Raw genomic sequence first — 18,061 nt, 5'->3', positions numbered from 1 at the left:
TATACATGTAACTCTTAAACGCGTTGACTCAGAAACTTGAAATTTTGTATGCTAGTCAATTAAAGATTTTTTTTATCTCTACCACTTTTAGGTAAAAAGTGGTAGTTAGTGAACAAAAATGAAGAAATATTAAGCGTAGTTTTTTACACTTTCTGACGTAAAGGGAGCGCGCACTATTGAATGTTAGGCAGAATTAATTAAAATAAATTTAAAATAATAATAAAATAAAATTGTTTATTAATAATAAAATAAAATTTATTTAAAAATAATTATTTTTAATAAAATTTCAATTAGTTAATTTGCTTTAACTATTTATTTCGTTTAACAATTTTAAAATAAGGGTTAATAGCTGTTAAGGTTACATCGTAAAGCAATCCAGAAATAGGGCTACCAAGCTGTTGTTCGTCATTTATAAATATATGACGATAATATTTTAAAAATTAAAGGTGATTTTCAATCTTAATTAGTAGGCAAAGAATATTAATAATAACATAATTAATTACAGGAAAAAGGGACATAACATCTTAGTTCCCAAGGTTGGTGGCGCATTGGTGATGTAAGCGATGGTTAACATTTCTTACAATGCCAATGTCTATGGGCGTTGGTGACCGCTTACCATCAGGTGGCCCATATGCTCGTCCGCCTTCCTATTCTATAAAAAAAACAATAGAAAAAAATCTGTGTTTTAAATTTCTGCATCGCATTTTTGTGGTCGCTACCACTTTTAGGTATCTTTAAGACTAGCATATAAAATTTCAAGTTTCCAAGACAACGCGTTAAAACGTTATATAAGCTACAAGGTAGTACAGTCCCGTAGAAAAGTTTCGGCTCAGGAATGCCATCTGTCGGCTAGTATCAACACATGGGACAAAACATCTTAGCTCCGAAGGTCATTGGCGCATTGGCGATTTAAGGAATGGATGGAATGAACTCATCAAGTGGACCATTTGTCAGTCTTAGTTATGGTAAAATTAAAAAAAATCCCACAGCTGGGCGTGGGTAATACACATGACGTCACACAAATTTAGAATTATTTAAAATAGGTAGGTATAATTCAAAATTTATACAAGAGTAAATAATTTAAAATGAAATATATGAAGTAAAGGAATATAAGAAATCAAAATAAACTTAAGTTAAGTAATTTTATTAAAACTAACTTAGATTCTGTTCCATTCCAAGATAACAAAACTTAGAATTACATGTTACACTTAGCTACTTATATACACTTTAATTTTGTTTATTGTGTTTATTTTATGATTACATTTAATTGTTGAGCCGGTTGGCGTGGTTGGTAGATGGCCTTTCATGCCGAAGGTTGTGGGTTCGATTCCCACCCAGGACAGACATTTTTGTGCATGAACATGTCTGTTTGTCCTGAGTCTGGGTGTAATTATCTATATAGTTACGTATTTACAAAAGAAAAGTAGTATATGTAGTATATCAGTTGTCTGGTTTCCATAGTATGAGCTCTGCTTAGTTTGGGATCAGATGGCCGTGTGTGAATAATGTCCCAGGATATTATTATTATTGTTCACTGTTTGCACCTAAAATGAACGGGCTAATATTTATGATAGGCCCGAAAGCACTCCAGGTGGAGTCCAGGTTGGTTTTCACAAGTGGGACAATAACACAGGGTATTTATCCTCTTCTTCGAGGTATCCCAGCAATGTTTGCACCGTCTCCTTTTGGTATTCCGTTTCTCATTCCTCGGGCAATGCACTGGTAAATGTATCCTATCATTCTCCACCGTGGCCTTAATATTTCCATGTCCACTTTGTTTTGGGGGTGGAAGTAGTTCTGTGATTATTTCCTCTCTAAATTTATAGAAGCTGATCTTTTTATTCAATTTAATTTTGTACAAGTAGTACGCGTTCCACATCAACATTTGTAATATGTGTATCCCTAATTTCTTATGCCACGGCATAATCATTTGTTCACACGTGTAATATGCCAGCAAATCCTGTCTGTTGATGCCGTTCATTACTTTATTGTACTTACTGATCATTTCCGGTTTTAGAATAGTTTGGCCCCTTCTATTTGTAACTGGAACGAGGTCTGGGGAGTGTGCTGTGCTTATTGTTAATACATCACGGTGGTCTTTCCACTTGCAGACGCATATACCGTTACGGTTGTAGCTGAACACGCTCCCCCCTTTTTTCAATTTGGTCGCCACCATCGCTGGGTTCCCTTTGCGTTTCGCTCTCAGCATCCCAGTTGTATTCAAGCCGTGATTCAACAAGAACTCCGAGAGTTGAACACTGCTGTAATAACTATCGATAAACACGATTCGCCCTGTCTCTAAATAGCTTTCGAGCAATTTTGCCACCACTTTATTGGTATGACCCTTACTGCCCACGTCTCCTTTCCCTTTGTACAAATGTATCTTTAGCGAGAAGCCACTTGAGGTGACCAGGGTGTACAGCTTGGCGCCGTATTTCTGTCGTTTCCTTTTAAAAAACTGTCGGCTACGTTCCCTGCTTAATATAACCGAATCCTCAATGCACAATTCCTCGCCGGGATTGTAAATGTCCGCCATTTTCCCGTTGAAATAGGCGACCAGGCTTTCCAAGTTATGTTTTCCGAACCGTAGACATCTAAATATCAATAAGAACACATTCTTCGACATAAATTTCGCCGGAAACAGATTGAACAGATAATCTTTGCGCCAATAATCGCTGAGGCTGTTCAGCTTTATATGACCCATGTGGAAGAGGATACCCAGAAATACCAGAAGCTTCTGTTTGGTTATGTTCTCCCATTTGCGTATTCTTGACTGGGGCGCGCTGGTCAGTTGTAATAATTGCTTCGCACACACATTTGTACTTGTTACAATTTCATTCAAAATGTTTTCATTGAATAGAATTTCGAAAAAGTCAAATGGTGTGGTAGCTTTGTCTTCTATCCGTACCTCCTCTTTGCTGTTGAATGTCGGTGGTCGGCGTTCAGGGCGCTGCACCGACCACTCGCCGTTCGGTTCCGCCCCTGAGCTTTCACCATCGTCGTCCGATGACTCTTCGTCGTCACCACCGCTGATACTGGTATCGGATTCACTGGAAATTGAATACAAATTTAAGTGGTGGTAGGGCTTTGTACCGCCAAATAGTAATACTTAAATGGTTTCGGTTTTAAGGGTGAGTGAACTAGTAACTACAGACACAAGGGACATTAAAACAAAGTAACAGCCTGTGAATGTCCCACTGCTGGGCTAAGGCCTCTTCTCCTTTTTTGAGGAGGTTTGGAGATTATTCCACCACGCTGCTCCAATGCGGGTTGGTGGAATACACGTGTGGCAGATTTTCGATGAAATTAGATTAGGTTTCCTCACGATGTTTTCCTTCACCGTCGAGCACGTGATGAATTATATTCACAAATTAAGCACATGAAAATTCAGTGGTGCTTGCCTGGGTTCATCGGTTAAGATTCACGCGTTCTAACCACTGGGCCATCTCGGCTTCAAATCTATTACTATTTATTTCGTCAGATATGAAATAAATAGTGTTGTGTTATATATAAATATATATTAATCAGCAGATCTATTAGCGATTCGCATGGCATATGTGGTTAGGTTTGTTTATCTTCGATTGGACTAGCATATCACCTACTCATCATCACCGCCCAGTAGTTCTTCATCCGTGTTCATATCAGCTTCAACCTCATCACCCAAGCTTTCCCTTCGGACCTTATGTAAGTCATCGTATTGCATATCTGTAAGTTAAAATGTTTTTTGTAATATAAATACGTTATATGCACTTGGTGGTGGGGCTATGTGCATTCCTGTCTGGGTGGGTACCACCCACTCATCAGATATTCTACCGCAAAATAGCAGTACTTGGTATTGTTGTGTTCCGGTATGAATGGTGAGTGTGTCAGACATCTTAGTTAACATTTCTTACAGCGCTACTTTCTACAGGCGGTTATGACCACTTGCCAGGCTACCTACCTCGTACAATATACAGTAGAATATATGAGTGGGATCTACCCAGAAGGCTTTCACAAAGCCCTACTAACTACATGGAGCAATATTCCATATGGCTAAGTGTCAAATCTGCCACCACTTTTGTCCAGCAGTGGACACTTGGTTATTACTTTACCCGGTCCGTTGTTGTGACGAACAATACAGGAATCTCCATCAGGTATTTGTTCATCAAATAATGGATCTCTCATAGGTTGGTTGGTCTCATTAGGAGAACTGCGGTCTGTGAGCTGAAATGCATATTAAAATACCGTTAATTTCAGCTTTCATTTGGTTTAGAAACGGACTTATAGAGCTCACACAATACTGGGTAAGATTAGAATTATTTAATTTAGAAGGTTGGTACTGCTTTGTGAAAGCCTGGGTAGGTACCACCGACTATTCTACTGCCAAACAGCAATACGCCACTTTGAAAGTTGAGTAAACCGATGTAACTTAGTTCCCAATAATGCATCTTATTCTATGGTGGTGATATCATAACATCGGATGACATTACCAAAAAATTAAATCTTAGACTTAAGTTAAACACTGATTTCTCTATTTCTCTCATAATTGTTTTAACATTAACTATTGACTATTGTTTAACTAATAACCCATTAGGGTCCGTTCACACAGACCGGCTCGGAGAGCATCGGCCTGCTTTTTTCTTTTCACACAGACCGGGTCGTATACGCTTGGAATTGGCCGGAGCGGAGCCGCCAACTATTTCACATCGACCATTCGACAGGCTGCGCAAGCGAGAAAGAGCACGCAAGCGGAGCCGGTCGGCTCTTTTTATTACTTCACACGAAGCGCGTTCAGGCATTTTTAATGACAAAAAAGGTGCAAATGCAAAAATAAACTTTACTACAATCACTCAAAACACTGTTTCCAACGTGATAAAAATCTGCTCTCCTCTCCGAGCCGGTCTGTGTGAACGGACCCTTAACGTTACCTTTTCATCAACTCTCTCTACCATCATCTTTGCGAGTACAATATCATCCTCTGACTCCAAATTATCTGGTATGAATGGAGCATCTGAAATTAAATATATTTTTTATGAGTAATTACTTAAACTTTGGTATTGTTGTGTTCCGGTTTGAAGGGTGAGTGAGCCAGTGTAATTACAAGCACAAGGGACATATGCACCCAGACAGGCATGCACAAATCCCTAGCACTGATAAGTTACAAAGTGAACCAACCCACAGTAGAGCAATGTAGTATTATATATAAACTAATGAAGTACATGAAAATTCAGTGGTGCTTACAAGTGTTTGATTTTGTAACTTTTGGTTACGTATCACACGTTTTCCCCACTGCACCATCTCCTCTCATCATCAATTAGTTCAGCAAACCAGGAAATATAAGACCCTCATAGTAGCAGTACTTATTTCTATAAGCCTATTCCAATCGAAGAAATAGATAAACAAACCTTAGATTTACATATTCCATGCGATTCACTAATAACTCTGGTGTATTACGCACTACAAACAGTTTGCGATTGTTTAATGATTAATATATTTCTATTTGTAATACAAGAGGATTACACTTAGCTACTTGTACGTACACACTTAATTTGACTTACAAAGTTAAAAATCTCCATCATCTTTTTTACACAAATCCGTAATAAATACAACAGATTATTTGGATCTTGACGAGCAATGTCATATCATGTCATATGATGGAACAAATAAGACATTAAGAGGATCATTACAAAATATCTTACCGACTTCCATACATTTCTCGCTATCGTATGAGACGGGCTCATTTTTGACGATATCCTCATCTGTAAACAGTCCTGTGCTGAATTGCGTATCAGACAACAAATGTGAGGTCAACCTCTGCTTAGCGTGAATCAATAGATCATTAGGTGAGTTGAGAAATTTGTGCTGAAACATAAGGAAATATAGTTAAAAAAAATTATAGTTATAAGGCTGAAATCTTTTCAATTATAAATTAGGTAGGTTGATAGTCAATTGGGTTGATGGTCAGGTCATCACCACCCAAAGCGATTGGCACCTTAAGAAATATTAAGCACTACCCACATCACCAAAACACAACCAACCTTGGGTACTAAAATGTTATGTCTACCCACCCATCTCTTATAAATAATATATATATGTATATATATATATATATATATATATATATATATGTATATATATATATATATATATATATATATATGTATATATATATATATTTATATATGGTCAGGTCATCACCACCCAAAGTGATTGGCACCTTAAGAAATATTAAGCACTACCCACATCACCAAAACACAACCAACCTTGGGTACTAAAATGTTATGTCTACCCACCCATCTCTTATAAATAATATATATATATATATATCATGAATGTTGTTCTTAATACCTTTTCTGAATAGGCAAGAAGTATATTACACGATTTAAGGATTTTTTCTCTGAATTTAAATGTATTCTTAATATTGGCCAAGCATTCCCAGCATGTTTGGACAGCTAGTTTGTCTGGTATCTGTAAAAATGATCAATTAACATATTTTTTTTCAAGTATGGCTAGTAAATTATGCTAATTGAGCACAAAATATTCGGCCAATGTCACGATAAATTATAAAAAAAGATGACAGACAGTGTTCTTTTTTTTCCTTTTCTGGTGTGTATAGAATATGTTCTTAGGGCATTTATCAATAATAACATCAACAATATCCATACAGGTTGAATATTAATTTAATATGCAGGTTATATACTTTATTATGTATCCAACTTAATTGCAAAAGGGTAAACGAGAGTCCTTGGGTTTCGGTAGAATTTACCGAGAAACTGGTGGTGTTTTATTTATATTTTAAAATGAATAAAAGTATTAAACGACTTGAACTTTACTTTACTGGTGGTAGGGCTTTGTGCAAGCTCGTCTGGCTAGGTACCACCCACTCATCAGATATTCTACCGCAAAACAGCAGTGCTTGGTATTGTTGTGTTCCGGTTTGAAGGGTGTGTGAGCCAGTGTAATTACAGGCACAAGGGACATAAAATCTTAGTTCCCAAGGTTGGTGGCGCATTGGATATGTAAGCGATGGTTGACATTTCTTACAATGCCAATGTCTAAGAGCGTTGGTGACCACTTACCATCAGGTGGCCCATATGCTCGTCCGCCTTCCTTTACTATAAAAAAAAAAAAAAGAATAAAGTATATTCTGATTTTGAATAAGTAGCGTTTTTTTACGTTCAAGTGTATTTTCATATTTAAAAAAAAATCGCAAACAAAATCAACATAAAAAAATTGTATTCAAACATGACAGCTTAATACGATAAAAGTAAAGAACAATACGTATCGGTTTTTTTATTGTTATTCAATAAATTATCGTACTCACATCAATATTCGCTAAAACTTTGAAACATTGTTTCACTTCTTCACAATAATACATCTTACGGTTATAATTCAAGCAACCGATGCATATACCGTTCGCATTGTAGCCTTCTATGTATTTATTCAATATTGTCATTTTGTATTTATATTTTTATAAACAAAAATATACTATTAGTTATATTAGCTTCATTCTTTAGTACTCTTAAACATCTCTGACTGTGTATTTGTTTTTTTTTCTTTATCTGGCGTGTTTGTTGTTGTTTATTTACGCTAGTTGAGCGCAAAATATTCTGCCAATGTCTAATCGGCTATTTTTTTTGACATGTGTTGTGTTTGGACACAGAGTATATAGACTACGTATTGACAATACAATGACATTAAAAGGCCGTAGTTAGTTATAATTTATAACTTATTATCATTCTTAATATTTATTACCTTCTACAAAACCAAATATCTTTAGCTATTGTCAAAAGTGTGTATAAGGCCTCTTTTTAAACGGCCTCATGAAATAATATAATGCAGTGTTAACACTGGTGCAACTAAAATAATAAAAGTAATAAAAAATGAGTTTCTTTTTAATTGAGAAATAAATAAAAAATGTTTTAAAATTGTTACTTTATTATAAAAACAATATAAATATAAATAATTTATAACGGGTACAGAATTATATTATTATTTTTTGTTCTTATAATGAACTACGTCACATTCTCTAAGCTTCTGAGCCGCTTGTTCCGGCGTGAGATCACGTTGCGGTTGTGCCAACATTTCGTAACCCACCATAAACTTTTTGACGGTAGCCGACCGCAGTAGGGGTGGTAAGTATATACCGTGGAAGAGCCAGTGCGGGGAATCACCTGCTTTCTTCGATGGACCTGTTGGTGCTCCTGTAATTTTGACAGTACTTTCAGAGCCACAAAGAACAGAGTACAAATGTAAATGTATAATTTTTGATGGAAAACTTATAACTTTTTTTTAGCGACCGAGTATCTGCGACAATATAAACTAGTTTAGACAAATTAAACATTTGTAAAAGATTTGACGTTTTAGTGAAACTTTCCTAGAACGAAAAGGTTTTATATGTTACTTTTATTTTGCATATAGAACAACAATGGTTTATAAATATTGGGCGGAGCCTAAAAGTGCGTGAGGACTAGGGCCTCGTGGATACCGCTTCTGCGGCGTTTCTCACGATGATTTTCTTCACCCCCAAATAAATTATACTCCGATCTACCAATTGAGTCATCCCTGTTTGTACCACTTTAATATAATCTTACCATGCCACCCCATGCTATAAGGAAAGCTGCAGTTGAAGAGATTATCATATTTCGTACACAATAGCTTCATTATTTCCGCCAGCGCCACCTTCTGGCTTTCGTTTAAATCTGACATTCTCTGTGGTTTATTGTTTATCGGCAGTAGCATCGTTTCATAGGGCCAGGACGCCCAGTATGGCACTAATGCTACCCATTCCGAATTTTGAACAACTACACGTTCCTGTAATAGATAAACACATATTAAAAAAAAAACATTAAAGAATACTTTGAAATTGATATTTTAAAATATTGTAAAGAATTCATGTGAAATTGTTATTGAAATCAATCACAATTAGATCTAAGGCTTGGTTTAGACAAATTGTTTAATAAGGTCGCCAATGTTACCGCAGCATAAGTCTTACTATGAAACCTTACCGTACCTTTTGTTTTAACTCCTGCTCTCGATAATCCACTAACAGTGACTTTCCGTATTTTGTGTAATACTCTTTTTGACACCTATAAATATATATTAATTTATTTAATCTGGTTCAGCGACAGATAACAAAAACTATGTCAATAAAAAAATAAAAATGATGTTTTATGAGTGTTTTCTAATTATAATTGTGCAATTTATTAAAAGCTTGGGCAATATTTAAATTGGTGGTAGGACTTTGCCGTCTGAGTAGGAACCCACTTATTACCATTATCCGACCAGTATAGCTGATCTGGTTTTAAAAGTGAACCACTGTAATTACAGGCTTATATTTCTTATAGCGCCAGTGTCTATGATGGATGGTGATGACCAAAGAGGCCCATTTTTCAGCCTAATAAAAAAAATAGCTGATCACAAAATAAACGTCAAAGCTATTGAAATTCTATTGTGGTTATAATAAAGGTAAAATTAGTGGTGGTAGAGCTTTGTGCAAGCTCGTCTGGGTAGGTACCACTCACTCTTCAGATAATCTACCGCAAAACAGCAGTACTTGGTATTGCAGTGTTCCGGTTTGAAGGGTGAGTGAGCCAGTGTAATTACAGGCACAAGGGACGTAACATCTTAGTTCCCAAGGTTGGGGGCGCATTGGTGATGTAAGCGATGGTTAACATTTCTCACAATGCCAATGTCTATGGGCGTTGGTGACCACTTACCATCAGTTGGCCCATAATGCTCGTCCGCCTTCCTATTCTATAAAAAAAAGTGTGTGTGTATATATAAACTCATTAGTTTGATATTCTAGATCACTTACAATAACAAAATGTGAGCTAAAAAGTAATAACATATATTTATTTATATACATATAAATGACCTCTCCTTGATCCTTGGCTCATTGGGAAGAAAACTGGAAGCCCATATCTGACAATGAGGATGTGGGTTGGAACAGCCCATAACAGCGCCCTTATTTTCAAATATTTGTACCCATGTGTAACGCCGACCTAGCTCTTGTAACTGGTTGATCCATCTGTATTAAAAAAAAAATACATTCTGTATTTGAATATTATTGTCATATTCCATATTATTATAGATTTGTACATTTTTTTTTGTTTATTTTAGATTATATTAGAAGAAATACATCATTATAAATTAACAAATAATCTGATATGGTGAATTCTTAAGATGTTTTTTTTTAAATAGATTATTACCTCTAAATATGAAAGAATGCCTGTAAGCGTCTTAATACTCACTCGTTTATGACAGCTGTTATTTCTTGAACGGACATCAAGGGAATTGTCATCGTAGAGTCAGGATGGAAGCACATCACTCTGTAACAGATTAAAAAAACATTCAAGTAACATTTATAGAGCCCAATTTTTTTTTTCAAATTAATAAATAAATTAATTAATTAATCTTTGCCATCGCCTTTGGTTTATCAATTATTTTTATGTGATTGACTTTTTTTGTGACCCGGCAGTCGGACTAGCTTTACCAGCTGTTTTTATTTTATTTTATTGTTTAACCGAATATGTAATAAGAGGAGTGTTATTAGTTTAACATGTGTATGTATATCTATGGCACCGTAGCTTGCAAACGAATGGACCGATTTTGAGGCCGTCTTTTCCGTTTGAAAGTTTTCGAGTCTGGCAGTATGTTTGTGTCCCCGTGCTTTCGAAAGCACGCAAAGCCATGAAATAAAAATTCACACCTGCAAGTCCCTTTCGCCTGCGACGCCTGGAACAGCGGGTGATCAGGTGTCGGCGGCTCTGGTACACGTTCTAGAAGAGCCGGAAAGTCATTCGGGAACACGTATGTCGATGTGTAGTTCGGATTTTTCTGGAAACACGAGTAATGTTATTAGATCCCCTTGTTACTGCTGTTTATCTTTAATTTAATTATAACTTTAGTTTTGCTTAGATGATAAGACCGATTTGTATGCCGCGACGGTAAGCGGTATGACATTTATGACGTCATATCTTCACATTTTAATTTGTACTGTATTCTAATTTGACTGAAATAAAAACACACATACACACATAGGAAGGATAAGGTACCTTAAGAGTCCCCGGTGCTCTGCCTTTCCCTATAATAGCTACGCCACTGGTAGTCGGATTATATTAGTTTCAAGTTTAAATATGCACCTACTGTTGTTTCTGCATAAAGTTCTAAGTAATATAGTAATATCCAAGACTCTTACCTGTCCATTTGCTCTGGTAGCTCCAGCTTTCAACGGATTGTTGGGATCTGGAGGCTGCTCCTCTGGCGCCTGCTCCGTCTGCCCGGTCCACGGCCTCTTGCAGCGGTGAGGGGATACCAGGATCCACTCGTCCTTGAGCGGATTATACCTGACATGCTGGTGTTCTGGAAATTACACCCCAGTCAGATGTCTATATATATATATATATTGTTAGGAATGTCTTCCAACGGGGCGTGGCGTAGCGGCGCGACTTGATCACGTGATGATCATCATAGTGGGGACTGGCCCCGCCGAACTCATCGGCCGGCCAGGCTGGCTTTAGACATATGTGCTTGGACTCTCGGTTTTGGCGGATATCTCATAAATAATATTTCAGTTGCTCAGTTTTGATTCCTTTGTTCTATTTTCGTGTGTAAACTGTACGTGTCGTTTACGTTTTTTTACGTTTACTTTATTGTTGCACAGTTATTTTGATTTATCTCTTTTTTAAAAAACTATTTCTATCTTGATTTCTAATAATATATAAAATAGCTGTCTGACTGATATATCGCACAGCCCAAATTACTGGGGTAAGACCGTGAACATTTCCCAACGGTTTCCTTTTACGTTCGTTATCACTAAGGAAAGCGTTTTAGGCAAGCGTGCTACATCCTAGACCGTGTAGATGCTTAACATCAGGCAAGTCAACGGTCAAACGCGGGCATATTAACTGTAAAAACAAAGGCAAGGTTTTTGAAAATGTAACCCCTAAGATGAAAAGGATGAAACTTTGTACGAAAATCCTTTATTTTTGAATAATGAGCTATGGAAATTGGTATAAAGCAATTCTGAATTATAACGTGAGCTAAAAGTTCGACCAGTGGTCGAAATTCCACGTATTCCGAACTATTGTAATATAACGGGTAGCGCGAAAGTACTGGCCCTGTAGAACTTCTTGATATTGGTATTAAGTTGTATAGTAAAAAAATGTAAAATACGCAAAAAATAAACAAACACAATTTACTCCTTAATCAGGTGAAATAATCAATTGTAACAATACAATTCTCTTTTTTTTCGAATTGATTGGTTTCTGTTGGCCCAAATGGCTTCGCCAGCGTCACCGGGCGAGGGGTGAGTCTTTAAGATACTCAGTGGGATGTTGGGAGCCCACTTAAGGGCTCAGAATACGCGTGTTCTAAGGGCGCCTCCTGTGAGACAGAACCTCGGCTTAGGACACCGTCGACGTCAGGAAGTAGGTATGTGTGCAATGACACCGTTATACGCCTAAGCGCGGACGGGTTATAATAAAAGAGGGGCCTCAATCCCACCGGTGGGGTCGGTGTGTGTTTGCTCTGTAACCTATCGTTTTTTTTATATAGAATAGGAAGGCGGACGAGCATATGGACCACCTGATGGTAAGTAGTCACCAACGTCCATAGACAATAGCGTTGTAAGAAATGTTAACCATCGCATACATCACCAATGCGCCACCAACCTTGTGAACTAAGATGTTATGTCCCTTGTGCCTGTAATTACACTGGCTCACTCACCCTTCAAACCGGAACACAACAATACCAAGTACTGCTGTTTTGCGGTAGAACATCTGATGAGTGGGTGGAGCTTGCACAGAGCCCTACCACCAATCGTGTTAATATTTCCCGATGTAATCTTATCATTGGGGGCAATAAGGACGTCTTCAGGACGCCTACGGATACGGACACGGGAAATGGAGACCCCTGAGGGCTATAATTGCTAGTATTTAGGACGGAACAATTCACTTGCGATAAAAACATGTGTATTACACCTTCCTCACCGCGCGGTTTTCTTCTTCTTTCTTTGAGATCGTTTGAAAACTATGTAAGTGAGTTTCGTTATTATAAAAACACAACTACCGACAACATCCCATCCTAATATTAAAGTGTAATACATATTCGCGTGTCACTTTTATTGCATAACGTCGAAGACAGTTTCGGCCTCTTCTTTTTTTTTGTTTTGTTTTTTTTTTCGCAGTGGAAACCTTCAGAAAGGTGCCCGGGTCCTATGGGGGTGGAACCGGGTTATGTGGGATTTTTACGCACTAAAACCACTGCGATGGCCGTCCTCGGCACGGATCGGAGAGGCTGCGGGATCGTGTTGATATAACGCATCCGCGGCTTCTCCCGTGCTTTGCTTTACTCGTGGCTCGGCGGAGCTCTCATCAGGGGCGAATTTCGCCCCCCCGCACTCCTCGCTAGTGCGTACGGCAGCGCGAGGCCATCCCGGCTGCCGTCCTCCACTGGGCCGTCTGAAAGACAGTTTCGGCCTAGTTCAAGAGTACCCATTGAATAAATATATATAACATTGGATGTACAATAGAGATATACATATATGTGAATAAGACACACTCGCAGCCTTAAAAGATTTTTTTTTTAAAGATAACATATAACCGGAAGTGCTGCGACAAATTATGTACATTTTGCGGGTCTTTCACGCCGAAAGTTGTGGGTTCGTTTCCCACCCAGGACAGACATTTGTAAGCTCATGTGCTCATTTGTAGGAGGGCCGGAAACACCATGGCGTTGTACGGTGCAACCATTTGGGTGGATGCTCTCACCGCTCGTAACAGAGCTTTTCTGCGGAGGCCGCAAAGAGTCATAGCAGTGAGAGCGATACGTGGGTACCGTACGGTGTCATGGACGGCAGCGACACTTCTCGCGAGCGATCCGCCCTGGGAACTCCATGCTTGCGGAAGTGCACCGGTTCCGGGTGGAAACGAGGTCAAGCGGCGTCCATCCAGGATCGGCGGAGGTTGAGCGAGTCAGGGCCCTAGCCCAGCGAGCCTTGATTTTTAGGTGGGAGGAGGACCTGAGGTCCCCCTCAGCAGGCCTAGTGACAGTGGAGGCGGTCCGCCCCCACGAGTCGCTGGGTGGAACGGAGTCACGGCAAACTCACATTCAGGCTGACGCAGGTACTTACCGGACACGGTTGTTTCGGTAAGAACCTGCACCGGATAGCGAGGCGGGAAGTGACACCCTCCTGCCATGAGTGTGGTGCGCCTTCGGACTTAGCGTGCCACACTCTGATGGAGTGTGCCGCTTGGGGACCTCAGCGCCTGTTCCTGGCGGCTTTAGTCGGTGAAGACCTCTTGCTGCCGAGTGCGATAAATGCCATGCTTGGTAGCGAGAGGTACTGGTTGGAGACGGTCTCCTTCTGCGAAAATGTCGTGTCGCAGAAGGAGGCAGCGGAGCGGGAGCGTGAGGAGAGGGCCTCCGCTGACTCGCTTCGCCGAAGAAGACCGGGGAGAAGGCGTCGGCGCTATGCGCATCTTCTCCTCCCGCCCTAAGTGTTGCCGGGGTTAGGGGATCTTTGTACATTGAGAACCCCCTAGGATTTGGAGGCCTGCAGAGGCGAGCCAACCGTCGGGGCGTCACGGGATCGCTTGCGCATACTACCGTACCCCTCGAAAAGGCGGTGTGGGTACCGCTGGTTTTTTAGTGGGTATTCCAGCGCATACTCGGCCGGCGAGTCCCGCATACCCCCCCACATCAAGTGGGGGAAACGCGTAAACGCGTTTTTCCAGCGAAAAAAAAAAAAAAAAAGACAGACATTTGTGTGCATGAACATGTCTGTTAGTCCTGAGTCTCGGTGTAATTATCTATATAAGTATGTATTTACAAAAGAAAAGTAGTACATGTAGTATATCAGTTGTCTGGTTCCCATTGCACAAGCTTTGTACAAGTTTAATTTGGGATCAGATGGCCGTGTGTGAATAATGTCCCAGGATATTATTATATATACGGCTCAAATGTTATTCATTTCACCATTTATAAATATCTTCTTCAATGACTAATGTGGTGATTTTGTTGATTGAAATGTATTATATAGTAAGAACTAACCGTAGAGTTTTAATTTAGAATACAAGTTATAGATAAATATTAATTTTGCGTCATAATATATACTAGCCTACTTTGTGTTCATTCGGGTTGAACACTTATCTTTTTTACGTCAATAATGATTTTTTTATAAAAAAAAATGATACCTTGGGTTACATTATTGCAAATTTCGTGGGCATCTTATTTAAAAAAAAAACCAGCCTATGTTACGCGCTGATAATATGTAGGTGACAAAAAAATTAAATTTAAAAATTTGATTCTTCGTAAACAAACATATAATATTAGTATAGAACTATAAAACAGCCTGTGAATGTCCCACAGCTGGGCTAAGGCCTCCTCTCTTTTTTGAGCTTGTTCCACCACGCTGCTCCAATGTGAGTTGGTGGAATAACTATGCGGTAGAACTTCAGTGAAACTATACAGATGCAGGTTTTCTCACGATGTTTTCCTTCACCGTCAACCACTTTGCTCTGAACCCACGATCATCGGTTAAGATTCACGCGTTCCAACCACTGGGCCATCTCGGTTTACTATAATATACTTTTTATAGAACTATATATTACATAAATTTCAAGTTAATAATGATCTTGTTTGATAACCGAAGCTTACATAAAACATATATCATATTTGTACATATATAATACATATCAGTAACAGCCTGTTAATGTCCCACTGCTGGGCTAAGGCCTCCTCTCCCTTTTGAGGAGAAGGTTTGGAGCTTATTCCACCACGCTGCTCCAATGCGGGTTGGTAGAATACACATGTGGCAGAATTTCAATGAAATTCGACACATGCAGGTTTCCTCACGATGTTTTCCTTCACCGTTAAGCACGAGATGAATTATAAACACAAATTAAGCACATGAAAATTCAGTGATGCTTGCCCGGGTTTGAACCCACGATCATCGGTTAAGATTCACGCGTTCTTACCACTAGGCCATCTCTATAATACATATTGAAAAGAGTTATTTATTATTTACTATTTATATACTAACTAATAAAGGTGTAATAATAATAATAATGTCCTCCAAACCGATTTCGGCCACGGCGGCCAATCTCAAGAGAGATTAGCCAACTGCGCAGGAGATATTATAGTGCACGAGTGTGTGCGCAAACACAGGTGCACTCTCTATTCCCTAACTCTCATAATCCGATGGGACGGCGATCCGACACGACCGGAAAGAGTTCAGGCGCAGGACCAACGGCTTTACGTGCTTTCCGAGGCACGGGAGTGTACACACTTCGAACTTCCAGACTCCGGGCTGCTGTTGAGAATTTTCTGATAAACCCAATAACTTTTTATTGGCCCGACCTGGGAATTGAACCCAAGACCTCCATCTCTGGTCTGGCCTTACATCAAGCCACTAGACCAACGAGACAGTCGTTTCATAATACTGTGTATAGGTAGGTATAGGCTGTTGCTTTAACTTCTTAACTTACTTACTTTTAATGGAGAATATCTTAGTTAGCGTTGCTTAGAAAATAAATTATTATTTTAAATTAAAAATAATCGTACTGATAACCGCAAACGAATTGATAATCCGTAATAAAGTTTATCAGAAAGCGGCCATTTGTCAAAGAGTAATAGACGCTTATTTCGAATAAGCTTTCTATGACTAAATTGTTGGGCTTTGTGTACCACCCACCCATCACATATTCAACCAAACAGCTATACTTATTATTGTTGTGTTCCGGTTTGAGTGAGTGAGCTAGTAACTACAGGCACAAGCGACATGGTAACAGAATGTGAAGGTCCCATTGCTGGGCTAATACCTCCTCTCCCTTTTTGAGGAGAAGGTTTGGCACTTCTTCCACCACGCTGCTCCAATGCGGATTGGTGGAACACACATGTGGCAGAATTTCAGTGAAATTTGACACATCCTCACGATGTTTTTCTTCACCGTCAAACACGAGATGAATTATAATCACAAATTAAGCACATGAAAAACTTCAGTGGTGCTTGCCCGGGTTTGAACCCACGATTATCGATTAAGATTCACTACTCTAAAACTGATCATTAGTTACCTACCTTCTCTTAATTAAAGAAAATTTAATTAATAATTAAGAATATAATGCATCTTTTTTACTTATTATTTTGTGCCCGGCGATCTTAAAATACGATACATTTGCCTACCTATAAAAATTAAAAAAAAAATTACTAGAACTGGATTTTCTAACCGAAAGTTGTATACTGGCTTAAGTTTGAATTTTTGCTACAACAAATTTAAAAATTAACCTTCAATAATTCACAAAAGTACTATATGTAGTATATCAGTTGTCTGGTTCCAATAGTACGAGCTCTGCTTAATTTGGGATCAGATGGCCGCGTGTGAATAATGTCCCAGGACATTATTATTATATAATTCGCCATGAAACCATAAATAATATATGAAACTAGCTCGCTCCTGGAAACCAATCGCAACGCCATCTACCGAACTAAACGAACACATAAAAAAAAATAAACAAAATATGTCCAATCGTTTAGAAGAAATTTATACATATATATATTGTTACAATAATTTAAAACGATACATACATCAGTAAAAAATTGATAAGCGTCAGTTCAATGACATTTAATTTTTTTTTCATTCATACAAGGCGAAAGTAAATCTTTTAAAGTTTTAAAATTATAATTATTATAAAAACTAACCTGTCGCTTCGAAAGGCTGCATTGTTTGACGTTATTAACACGTCCTCCACCTACGATGTAGAGGGCATCACTGAATAGTGACGTAACGCGGATGTTACAATACATTTAGATATCGATAAAACTTAACATATTATATAAATGTCAAAACAATTCATTCATGGTTTTCATTTGTGTCAGAGCTTCATGTGTTAAATGTGCTCGTTGCCAATAGATGGCGCTTTTAAGTAATTAACTGTTCCGTAACGTCAGATTCAATTAATATCGCCGAATATGTTTGTAGGGGCACATGTTAATCATTGTTACGCTCGCTTCGTAGATGCACTCGTTGGTTTAAACTCAAATAGCATAGCATATCGTGTATTATTTTATCCAGGATATATGC

General features: G+C 38.5%; 2 protein-coding genes across 2 annotated transcripts; both read right to left on the bottom strand.

The window, feature by feature from the left end:
• Positions 1-1,207: 1,207 nt before the first annotated feature.
• LOC126779917 (uncharacterized) lies at positions 1,208-7,560 on the bottom strand. The gene is made up of 7 exons (XM_050504103.1): positions 7,304-7,560; positions 6,328-6,447; positions 5,679-5,841; positions 4,908-4,990; positions 4,092-4,203; positions 3,603-3,705; positions 1,208-3,050 (listed from the first exon to the last, which is right to left on the bottom strand). The coding sequence occupies exons 1-7, from the start codon at positions 7,433-7,435 to the stop codon at positions 1,559-1,561; spliced, it is 2,205 nt and encodes a 734-aa protein (XP_050360060.1). The 5' UTR covers positions 7,436-7,560; the 3' UTR covers positions 1,208-1,558.
• A 335-nt stretch (positions 7,561-7,895) lies between these two features.
• LOC126780049 (probable galactose-1-phosphate uridylyltransferase) lies at positions 7,896-17,748 on the bottom strand. The gene is made up of 8 exons (XM_050504305.1): positions 17,680-17,748; positions 11,180-11,343; positions 10,691-10,818; positions 10,233-10,310; positions 9,857-10,009; positions 8,993-9,068; positions 8,574-8,793; positions 7,896-8,183 (listed from the first exon to the last, which is right to left on the bottom strand). Exons 1-8 carry the CDS (start codon positions 17,699-17,701, stop codon positions 7,972-7,974), a joined length of 1,053 nt encoding a protein of 350 aa, XP_050360262.1. The 5' UTR covers positions 17,702-17,748; the 3' UTR covers positions 7,896-7,971.
• Positions 17,749-18,061: the final 313 nt, after the last annotated feature.

This window comes from Nymphalis io, chromosome 30, assembly GCF_905147045.1.
Source record: "Nymphalis io chromosome 30, ilAglIoxx1.1, whole genome shotgun sequence".
NCBI classification, from domain to species: Eukaryota; Metazoa; Arthropoda; class Insecta; order Lepidoptera; family Nymphalidae; genus Nymphalis; species Nymphalis io.
This window is presented reverse-complemented; position numbering and strand designations above follow the sequence as displayed.

Coding starts and splice junctions, on each gene's coding strand:
- LOC126779917 (XM_050504103.1), bottom strand. CDS start 7,435: ATGACAATATTGAATAAATACATAGAAGGCTACAATGCGAACGGTATA. Junction 6,448..7,303: donor AAGTTTTAGCGAATATTGAT/GTGAGTACGATA, acceptor TCATTTTTACAG/ATACCAGACAAACTAGCTGT. Junction 4,204..4,907: donor TAGAGAGAGTTGATGAAAAG/GTAACGTTAAGG, acceptor TATGCATTTCAG/CTCACAGACCGCAGTTCTCC.
- LOC126780049 (XM_050504305.1), bottom strand. CDS start 17,701: ATGCAGCCTTTCGAAGCGACAG. Junction 11,344..17,679: donor GCAGCCTTTCGAAGCGACAG/GTTAGTTTTTAT, acceptor TGTAATTTCCAG/AACACCAGCATGTCAGGTAT. Junction 10,311..10,690: donor CAGGCGAAAGGGACTTGCAG/GTGTGAATTTTT, acceptor AATCTGTTACAG/AGTGATGTGCTTCCATCCTG.